This window comes from Loa loa (assembly GCF_000183805.2).
Source record: "Loa loa unplaced genomic scaffold supercont3.4, whole genome shotgun sequence".
Lineage (NCBI taxonomy): Eukaryota > Metazoa > Nematoda > Chromadorea > Rhabditida > Onchocercidae > Loa > Loa loa.
This window is the reverse complement of record NW_018108184.1, coordinates 494,208-505,201: the sequence shown is the minus strand read 5'-3', so window position 1 is coordinate 505,201 and position 10,994 is coordinate 494,208. Positions and strand designations below refer to the sequence as shown.

The following is a 10,994-nucleotide window of genomic DNA, read 5'->3' as shown; positions in this document are numbered from 1 at the left end:
GTAGAGAGAGAGAGAGAGAGAGAGAGAGAGAGAGAAAAAGATTGAAGAAAAGAGATTAAAAACTTAAATACTTCCAATTCAATCTAAATCCATTTGTTTTAAATTATATTTCCAACTTTTAAATGTTAAAATCTTATAATCACTTTTTTAAATTCTCTTCAAAATAAACATTTAAACAGCGATTACTTCCATATTTTATTATTATTCTCCAAGCGATCTCAATCATTTTATGTGACAAATTCGGAACATTTATTGTTAAAAGGAAGAGATATAAACAGACGAGAATAATTCGTTAGGAACAACATGTCAACATGAACGTATGACCTTGTTTATGTTATCGGACCACTAAGATTACATCCTCTTAACTATATACACAACATTTAGTTTTTCCTAATAACACCTTTTATAGTTCTTAATATTTAAATAATTTCTTTCTTTACTATCATTATACTACTACTATCATTATCATTGATACTATTATTAACATTATCACTATCGTTATTACAATAAATGTTAATAATAATAAATGTTAATTAATTAACATTGATAATAAATGTTAATTATTAATTATCACAATAAATGAAGTTCAATTGTGAAGTTCGATATTTGTTTAATTTACTGTTTCATAATTGCAGGAAGTATTTGACAAGAGTTCATAAAATTATATCTTCTAATAGTGATAATATTGGTACTGCTATGTTGTTACTGTTCACAGGTTCACAGGCGCAATTGTATTAGTTGTCCTGCAATGATTTTTTGTCAGTTAAATATGAATGAGTTAGAATATCTATGAGATGAGATTAGCAACAAATGCTTTTATGCCTTAAAACATATTCATACTACATTGACCTTTAACCCTTATGCGTTTAATTCACAAGATAATGAAATGTTTTTGTTAGAGTCGATAGACTAATTGAGAAACTAATTGAGAAACTAAATGTCCTAAAATTCAAAATTTTGATTTGCTGCTTCATCAATTAGTTTCTCATATGGCCCTAAAATTCTCTGTTTGCCGGAACTCTTTCCGGATTGTGTTCTGGAAGCTAACTTGGCTATCTTCTTCGGAATGTGTGAGTTTGATAATAATTCTAGTGTTTTCTTTCTTGCAGGGAAATTCACTACCATAGCATTATCCAGTGGCAAAATTAGTGCTATGAAGAATCTATAGGTAGTTCTGGTAGTAGTTGCCAGAATAAAGTATAAAAATAAGACCAAATGAGGTACCATTTTTGATTGTCATCATAGTTAGAGATATCTGTCACATAGGAAAATTATGAGATTGGATTAGTAAATGAAGTATGATAGTAGTTATTTCCTTATTTTTGAAATGAATATATGAGATGTTAGCTATCCGGAGGAAATGAATTTTGATCTTAAAATATTTGAAAATTTTTTTCAAATCTCACAATTTTTTTTTTCTCATAAAGCTTTTTTGGAATTTCCAAAGAGTATGAGAATTTTTTAAAAAAGTTAGCACAAATTGCTTGTCAACGATATAACTTCTTAAAACTTCAAAATTAAACTTACTTTTTTCTCGATGAAAATATTCTCGTATGTGAAACTTTGATGGATGGTTTGGCGGAAAATGATCAAAAAATCGGCGTTTTAGTACAACCAATTTCTGCTAATTTTGATGTGTAATGAGAAAAATTTTTTTGCTTAGAAGAAATGAAATGTTGAATTCATTCCAAATTTTTTCTACGTAAACGATATATTTCCACATTTTTTTCCCATCTTAAAAAAAACGTCGGTTCATTCTTGATTGATTGCGCCCATTTCTTCATGTCTCTCATATTTAGTACTATTTAGATTTAAAAGCTTCAATCTCGACAGAAATTTAAATTTAAAAAGGATTTTTGATTGACTATTATTTGACCAATGAACACAATGCTTTCTCAGTGACCAACTAATTGGTTCTTCTTTTCTGTGAAAATATTTTGCGTAAAAAACGTTTTCGAATAATAACCAAATCATCATCTATTTCTTCACCATTATCGTTCAGGCCTTCAGAATAATGACACGTTGAACACAGTCATTCCAGTCACGCTGGCCCCGACATTTCATACCTTTCATACCTTGTAAATACATGAATCACTTTAGAGAGACAGTCTTCCCTTCGGGATACCAATCAATGATCAGTAAATGAAACCGTCAAATTATTCAGGTTATGATGATTCCAACCCACCGGTCCATTTTTCCTGATTTTTGAGAACACATTTGCATTGACTTCTTCCTAACTATTGATATTTATAACTCATTCTCAGGATATTTTCCGGACCAGGAAATAAACTGTGTATCAAAGGAAAGCAAGTTGCATGCATTGATAGGATGTGTTATATCAGGATTAGCAAAATTCGAGCTGCATTTTGCATGTTGCATGCTGTCCTATTTACTGCAGTTACCTATGCCATTTCAACAAATACAAACAGAGAAATGAGGAAAAGAGTATCTTTCGAGTTTTCGTGTGGATATTTTTAAAAAATGTTGTTTTCAAAATTGCATTTGACTTTGCTACCTCCTCCTCTGAATCATCCATTTAGTTCACATCCCTCTTCCTTCTCTTCACTTACCTCTCCTCAATAACGATACCTACAGACAAATCCATTCACCATTCACTAAAACCATCCTGGAAACTACTTATAACACCTCATATACACCACCACACACACACATACACACACAGACACAGACACACACACACACACATATGTTGCACATCATCGCTCAACAGCACTTTTGCTCGAACGCCCCATCTTGACTTGTTCTGTTGTCGTTTGGTCGGATGGAAGTACATCGGTGTATGAATCGTTTGCCATTTATGTTGGCGTTAAATCAGGTTTAACTTGGCGCTTAACAACAATTTTGCTTCTACTTTGAAGGTCATTTCGTAATTTTACATTTCGAGCGATATATTAGAGGAATAAATGACACATTGATTAAAAAGCGGATCTCCCAATTACCCGTACAAGACGGGGTTTAAATCTTCTAACTGTTTAATACAATTAAATGAATAAAACTTACTTGTAGAAATGCTCGTTTTTATACTATCTCGCAGTAAAATTACTTTAATTTCAAGTGATCTTATTATTCAATCTAATACTCCATTTGACTATTTATAGGGATCGGGCGGGCTTTTCCCAAGAATTCCTTTTCTTTTCTATCGCAACCTTTCTATGACTTTATTTCTAGTACAGAATACATGTCGTTACTCAAATTAATTTAAAACATTCGTTGGTCATTCCATCTAATAATTGATCACTTTACATTTGCAAAATTTACGCTTAATTTACGTTTGTGATTTGCGACATCGTTCCATATAATTAATATAATTTGGTCACTGAACAACAATACTGGATTAGTTAGAAAGGGACTTTCAATTGTGATTAAGTGATGTTTGAATTATTGAAATAATGTCGTGGACGGTATTTATGCGACAAAACCATTCATTTGACAGTATCACATTTTGTATGTGTCAATGAAATGAACCGTCATCGATCTTAGTTCACATTCTCATTTTATTGCTTCTCCTTTTCCTTTATGAATTCTTCATTTTAATGTTCATTAACGGTTCCAAACTCCAATTTCGATTTTTTTCTGGTGAAAATTTGTTTTTATTTTTTATTTTAAAGAAATACCTCAGTGTGACATGTCCTCATTCTCTCATCTTTTCATTTTTTCAGTATTAGTTTTGTCAAACACTCCGATTATTGATAATCTAATAATAATTTGATGATAGAATAGTTTAACACGAATGTCATAATATTCTGCCTCAACTAAATTCTGCTGCGCCATCCAAGATGTTTGACATGCCTTCCGGCATAATCAGTATTTGCTGCAGGATTTCCGGCTTGCTCTTCATGCTGTCCTTTATCACTAGTAAGATGAATTGCACTCAAAGATGTCCCTCTCTTTTCCCGGAATAACTAACTCCGGAATATCCATTACTGATATATTCACGAGGAACTACTACATTGCATAGCTAATTTTAACGGGCCACTCATTTGAACTTTCAAAAAGATTTGCCGCGGTTTGGGTGACCCCAGGGTGAAATGTCCCTTGTAGCCACTGGTAGCGGGGCAGTGGCGGGGAATAAAAGGATGGCTCAGATTTCCCTACTCAATTTCTGTTTAGCTTCCTTTCCTTTGCCGAATTCTGTCCTTTTTTCTCTTTTTTCGTTTATTCGGTCAGATAATTACTGTATGCTTTTAAATTGTCATTTCTTTCATGTCCACTTTCCGGATCAGTTTCTGAATTGGCTGTTTTTTTTCGATTTGATTTCTCGCTTGTTGTATTTTTTCATGCTTCGATTCATTGGTGGAAAACTTACATTGTTTTTGTCCCTACGCTATTCTTGTTTCTGGATCGATTACCACTTTGTTATTTTCTTTTTAGTTTGACCCCTGTACACGGTGTTTCGACTTAACCAGATCCATTTTCGAATTTATCAAGCTTTTTTAGCTTATTCCTGAATTTGTATCCTCTATTTATCGTTTTTTCAATATTTGTATAGCTATCCTTTTTCCTGTTTTGTTTTCAAGGAATGCCATTTTCAGTTGAAATCGATAAGGAGATTCGGAAAAGTTAACCCATCCTGGTAGCATGTCGTGAAAAGCTCAGCAATAGTTCAGAAAAATGAGATTTCAGCTTTTCTTATATCTTTTCAGGTTCGGAGCTTGGTGAGCTATCATTTCATACTCTCTGTTTGTAAAGATGAGTAAGAAGTGCGCCCGAGAGGAGTGTGGTAAAACTGTTTATCCACTTGAAGAATTGAAATGCCTCGACAAGGTAAACTTCTCGAAATCCATTCCCACATTTCCTTTCACTTTCCAAGTTTTATTTCATTCTATGCAACGACACTTTTGGGACAATAATTGATTCTAATATTTTCGGTGTAAATTAAGTTTAGTTACTTTTTTACGTCATTAAATCAATTACTGCTAATGTAACTGATGACTGAATTCGGCGATGAGTTTTTGAGGTTGAAGTTCAAAGTCTTCTCTTGCAGGATAGTTGATTCAGGACCATGCTGTTAGGATGGAGGCTAGGAAGGAGAAGGATGGGAAGTTAAATGACATCATATAATTTTCCTAGTTTGACTTCTTTAGTATTTTTAATCGTTGAATCATTTTAGTAATGTTTCAGTTGATATTACTGGTAATATTACACTGGGTAATTCATTTTAGGTTTGGCATAAAGGTTGCTTCAGGTGCACAGTATGTGGGATGGTTTTGAACATGAAAAATTATAAAGGATATGATAAAATGCCGTATTGCGAACCGTAAATTTTACTGCTTCCATTTTTTCAAATTCTAATTTTTTCAAATATTTCTTAATGCTTTTTTTTCTAAAATTTGTTATTTTTGCAGTCATTATCCAAAAACAGTAGCATCAGTAGTTGTCGATACACCGGAAATGAAGCGTTTGGCAGAAAATACCAGATTGCAGAGTCAGGTATATCTTGATTCAATGTTTTTAGTGATATGGTTTGTTTTCTTTTTTAAGTGTGGTAACTGGGAAATGATTATAGCAGCTATGTCCATTTAAGTGATTGTAACAGTTGTTAAGAGAGGGAACTATAAAAATAAGATCAATTTCCGGAATTACTCTAATTTTAGTGAATATTTGGTTTAGACTATTTGAAATGAGCTAAATTACTTTATTCTTCTGTCTATGTAAATCAATCGCACTGAACAAAGTGTTTCAACTTATTGAATATCCTTTTGCATTTTTATTTCTTAAAATGATGAATTTCAGGTTAAATATCATGAAGAATTTGAGAAATCGAAGGGGCATAGAATTCAAGTAGCTGATGATCCTGAATTGACTCGTCATCTTCAAAATACCAAAATTCAATCTCAGGTACCAGCGGGCGTGGTTAAGTAACGTGAAATGAAGAATGTATAAAGCATCTAATATTAAATAGCTTCATTTAGGAGTTCCAAATTAATTTCTCTATGATTCATACTTGGTGACCACAGAAGGCATTATTGTTGATTAAAATGAAATTTGTTGCTGAAATTTTTGTTGCATTATTGATTAAAGCGAAATTTATAGTTTGAGTTTCTATATTTCTTGCAAGAACGAAACACTAATTTTCATTCTATTAATTTTTAGGTAGCTTATCATGGTGAACAGAACAAAAAGAAGTTGCAGGATGAGATTCGGCCCCAACCAGAACAGCAAAACATTTCTAATGGCGAAGGTTTTTTTTCTTTATTTTTTATATTCATTTTTTTACTGAAAATGAGCTCAAATTCAATTTGCTGCTGGTTTTTTTGGAAGATTGATTGGTCAGAATCGAATATTGGATTTGGTTACTCATGATATCTAAAATAGGAATTCAATGATATGTATCTTGATAGAATTTTATTCCTTAATTTTATAATAAAATACTATGGTTTTTATTTTTATCCGTTTGCTTTAAATTTTGACAATTTGAAATAAATGATTTTCGTATATGAAGAAATGCTGTTATTTTTCTTCAAATCACTCTTATTTTTTTTCCTTAAGTTTAGCCAGCCTTGTTATTGATGCTTTTTCCCATCTAGCCTATAAGAGTTTATTTATATTCATGACAGAGCTAAATTCGAGAAGTTTAAAAGGAACGTTTTGAAAGTCTTCAAGAAAATAACTTCATATCGAGAGTTGATATGTAATCGATTTTCCAGAATTGCAAGTCATACTTCTAATATTTGTTGGCTCACCTTAAATGACAACAAATTTGAAATTGTTTCTTCTGTTGTTAAATGAGGGTTGAGCTATTTTACTTGATCATTTCTTGATCGTCTTGAAATACCGTTGGAATTGGAAGGTAGGAACAAACGGTAAATATTATCATTTTGTTAAAGGCTATGATTGGTAAAACTTTTCGGTTGAAGGCGGAATAATTTTGTAGGTAGGGAATCTGTGAAGCAGAAAACCACTGTTTCGGGTTTGACGGAGCCTCAAATCCATCGTTGAGCTAGCCTGCCAAGAACCTAAGCGAAAGAAAAAAGAGATTTAGGTGGAGAAGAAGGGAAAAACGTGAAGAAAATGAAGCTCATAAAGTTCTTGGCTGTGTTATTGCTTCTTTTTTCAACTAAGGTTCATCTTCGCCATGTAGTAGTTGAGGAACAGCTTAACCATTGAACATTTTAACAAAGATAGTATTATTTTTGGTTTAGATATTGCTATTAGTTCTGCGACAGGATGGGATCTATCAAGAAGATTGACATTTCTATGTTAAATTGTACGTACTTTATCGGGATTTGTCTTAATTTGCTTATTTGTTTCTTACACTCTTCCTCCGCTGAGTTCCTAATTCCTATTTACAAATCCAATTAATCATTTGCATGCGCTTTCAGTGTCTTTGAATGCTAGTAGTGTGCCTGAATCACCTTCAACGTATGCCCCGCCCTTATCTGCTGCTGCTCATCATCAGCCAACAACGCCGTATTCCAGTAAACTTGCACGACAATCCGGAACTCTAATTTATTCATCCGAACAAGGTGGCAAAGGTATCTATATCAGTATCAACGTATAGATATATGCATATATTTTTGCGAAATTCATTCAAGAGGTATATGAATTTCTAGAAATATCGGTTTGGATAAGTTTGTGAGGAGAGTACTTTTGCGTTATTCAGCTTTTTCATCACATTCAGTCGTTTGGCTTTTTAACGAATGCGAAAGATATGGGTTTTTCTAAATTTTCTTCCGACTACATCTTGCAAGGATGCATTTAAGTCTTAAAATGAGACTAAATATTAACATGAAAGTAAGTATAAGACCATAAGTGTAACACAAAAAAGCATCGAGTGCAAAGATATTTGAAATCTCTTTATTAACATTATTGTTTGTATGTGAATGCCGAAGTTTTTTCCTTATGGAAATTGCTTAACATCAATAAATAATTTTCTGAACTAATACTTCATTTTGTTTCGGTTATAAATTTTCAAATTATGGTTGAAAAGATTTCCAAAAGTGTTTTTTGCTATGTATTTCAATATTTCACTTTTTTGGCACTTGCTTCTACGGATTCAGACGCCATTCAAACATAAGTAGAAGTGAAGGGGTAAATTTTCAGGAAAAGTATCAAGTATAATTTTTATTTCCTTGTAAGTTGTTGTTCAGGAAAAATTGAATATCTTGAAAATTTTTTTAAAGTTTCAAACAAAACTTTTTTTTTTGCTACGAAATAAAAAAGTATGCGAACAAAGAATGAATGGTAGACAAAAGAAAGCTAATTCTAAGCATATTTAATTATTACAGTGCCTATCCAACAACGTCAGGTTGGTAGCATAGCTGACTATGATCCTTTAAACGGGAATTGGGGTACGGTAGGATCGAGTCGAACAGCTGAAAAAATTGGTATGATCATTTCTCTTTTTAATTGATACGTCTTCTCTGTTTCTAATTTTTTTGTTTACTTCCTTATCCTTATTTTTCACGATTTTTTTTTTTTTTTTTGGAATATTAGTAGATATCATATTAGCTGCATTGCTGATAGTGCAGTAGTAAGAAATCGAGAACAGTGGAAAAGTATTTCGCTGCATCTGCCTGCATATTCAATCATTTAGTGACGACAAATGTACTGCACATTGTTTTCATTGAATTTCGCATGTGTAAAAGTTTAAATCACTTGAGAATACATTTTCCAATTCATTAAAAGGAATATGAAAGTATAAACATGTGCGACTTCAATTATGAAGAACGCAGTGTTTCCTGCCATCCTATGATTTTACTTCAGTGATTACCGGTAATTAACAGTTCCATTCGGCTTAAGCGAATCAATCTAATTTTGGACTGAAACACCTCAGGAAGGATGTAAGAGTAATAATAAGCACAAAATTCTCAATGATGAAAGGCGGGATATATATAAGTGAAAAATTTTATATTTGCGTATTTGTCCTATATGTCAAAGTTGTATATAATTTGTTACTTGAACTTATTCAAAACTTCACCATTGAAGGATTTTGCAAAAGTTCGGAGTTAATTTTGATCTTATATAGCAGATTCTTTGAGTCGCAGGTTTCTTTGATTAAAAGTGTTCAAAATTTGTTTCAGTCAGTGCTTAGCTCATACCAATGTGCTTTACTTTTTTATTGATCTCATAAAAATCTTATTTCAGGTCAGCTGACAGCTTCAAATATTGGAATAGGATCGGATATAAAAGGAGCTAGCCGACCAGGTATGAAAGGAACGGGCTTTACAGTGAAAGCACTTTATGATTACACTGCTGCTGATAAGGATGAGGTCGGTAATATGGTTTTGAAGTTATGGTTTGTTTGTTTCCGTAGGCATCTGTGATAATTAGTATTGTCAAAGCACTCCAAGATTTGCAATAATATATTGGAAAAGCTCAAACGAATGGAATTGGCCAGTGGCGAAGGCAAAACTATTAACCTGGCATAGTGAGAATAGCCTTTGGCTCTGGAAAAGATCCTAATATAGATAATCACCGAATAACTGTGTTTATTTTACACAAAATTCATAATTTGGAAGTGAACTTTCATTTCAGGTAACATTCGTTGAAGGCGATATCATCGTAAATTGTCAGAAGGTTGATGAAGGCTGGTTAACGGGCACTGTGCAAAGAACACTGCAGTGGGGAATGTTACCCGCAAATTATGTGGAAAGAGTTAAACAGCCAACAGGGCTTCATTATCTCAGCTGAGCTTTTCAGTGCTAGGTTTATTTTGCATGGCTTGCTTCTTTTTCTTTTTTCTAGCTTGAATATAACAATATCGTTACTAGAGTTACGTGTTATTAATATCAACTTTTCAATGGGATTAGGAGCTGCCTAGATGGGACTTTTTAACTGAATTGCTTATCTTTTAAAAGAATAGGGAAAACAATTCCCAACTTCCTGGTACTTGTTTTACAACAAGCTGTATGACGAATTATGACTTATCAACATACTTTATATATCATGTTATTCTTCATTATACAATGTTCGGCACTACTGATAAAATGACAATATTATGCACTAAAATTAAGTAGAATCTTCAAGTTTACTCCACTTCTCACTCATTTTAACCTTTCGGGGAACTGCAACCAGGATTTCTTTATGACTTTATGTTCGTTTGAGTTTTAATTATTTGGATTCTGGAGATAATGCTTCTTACCTCATTTACTTTCAAAATTTGTTGAACTAGCTTCACCTCTTCTTTTTTCCCCGTTTTTTTTTAAGTTACTTTACATTTTTCCGATGTGCTGTGATTTTTCTAATTTCCCTTTTAAAATTTTAAATTTTGAGTTGCAACTCCATCAGAATCTGACCTCATTACGATATGGATACTATTGTTTAGTGTCAAAGCATGGCAGGATTGGAAGCTCAATCAGGCGGAAAAGATATTACCCTCTACTAATACTGAAGGCCAGTCGATGTGAAGTATCGAGGCCAAACCATCGGTTGGGAAAAACGAAATAGTTTACAGCTGGCATCGTCAGCCTTCTTCGAGAAGTCAAGGTCGTGTTCGAAGTACAACTGCGTTATTGGGAAAACTGCCATTACCTAAGAATTATGTTGTAAATCCCAACCTACTCTGATTTACTTTCTTCAAGCTTTGCTTTCATTGTCTTTTTTGTCATCGTACTGTGCGACGAGTTCCTTCTTCTAGATTTGAATAACATTTAAGAACTATTATCCCCATTGCTTGTTTTAAGGTAGCGATAATTATCTAGTAAATAGCATATCGGAGTTCTGCATGAATTTTTCAAGTTTTAAATCATAATTTTCATGAACTTCATTGCAGCAGAGAAATTGTATGTTCTACTAACTGCTGGAGTTTTCAGGAAAAAAGTGAATTGAATTTGGGAAGCAGGTAGAACTTGAGTGGAAATCCTGTGCCAGGATCGAGCAGCTCATGCCGCAAATAGTTTTTAATATATTTTTGGACTGAACTTTATGTTCAAGAATGAGCTGTTTTTGCTTACTTCCATTTCTTATTTCTTCGTGCTAACGCGACGCTTTAAATCACTTCAATTAATTATGTATGTACGATAATTATTTAT

The 10,994-nt window shown here is 32.9% G+C and overlaps 1 protein-coding gene across 1 annotated transcript; it reads left to right on the top strand.

Moving 5' to 3' along the window:
* Nucleotides 1–4,658: 4,658 nt before the first annotated feature.
* LOAG_03476 (hypothetical protein) lies at nt 4,659–10,865 on the top strand. Its single transcript, XM_020446330.1, has 10 exons — nt 4,659–4,785; nt 5,184–5,278; nt 5,367–5,451; nt 5,755–5,859; nt 6,115–6,202; nt 7,344–7,496; nt 8,250–8,348; nt 9,109–9,233; nt 9,499–9,669; nt 10,776–10,865. The coding sequence occupies exons 1-9, from the start codon at nt 4,711–4,713 to the stop codon at nt 9,652–9,654; spliced, it is 981 nt and encodes a 326-aa protein (XP_020303313.1). The 5' UTR covers nt 4,659–4,710; the 3' UTR covers nt 9,655–9,669; nt 10,776–10,865.
* The last annotated feature ends 129 nt before the right edge of the window (nt 10,866–10,994 follow it).

What these genes read in the sequence shown, in the direction of transcription:
- LOAG_03476 (XM_020446330.1), top strand. Translation starts at nt 4,711, where the DNA reads ATGAGTAAGAAGTGCGCCCGAGAGGAGTGTGGTAAAACTGTTTATCCA. An exon ending in AATTGAAATGCCTCGACAAG is followed by an intron (nt 4,786 to 5,183) that starts GTAAACTTCTCG and finishes AATTCATTTTAG; the next exon opens with GTTTGGCATAAAGGTTGCTT. An exon ending in ATACCAGATTGCAGAGTCAG is followed by an intron (nt 5,452 to 5,754) that starts GTATATCTTGAT and finishes GATGAATTTCAG; the next exon opens with GTTAAATATCATGAAGAATT.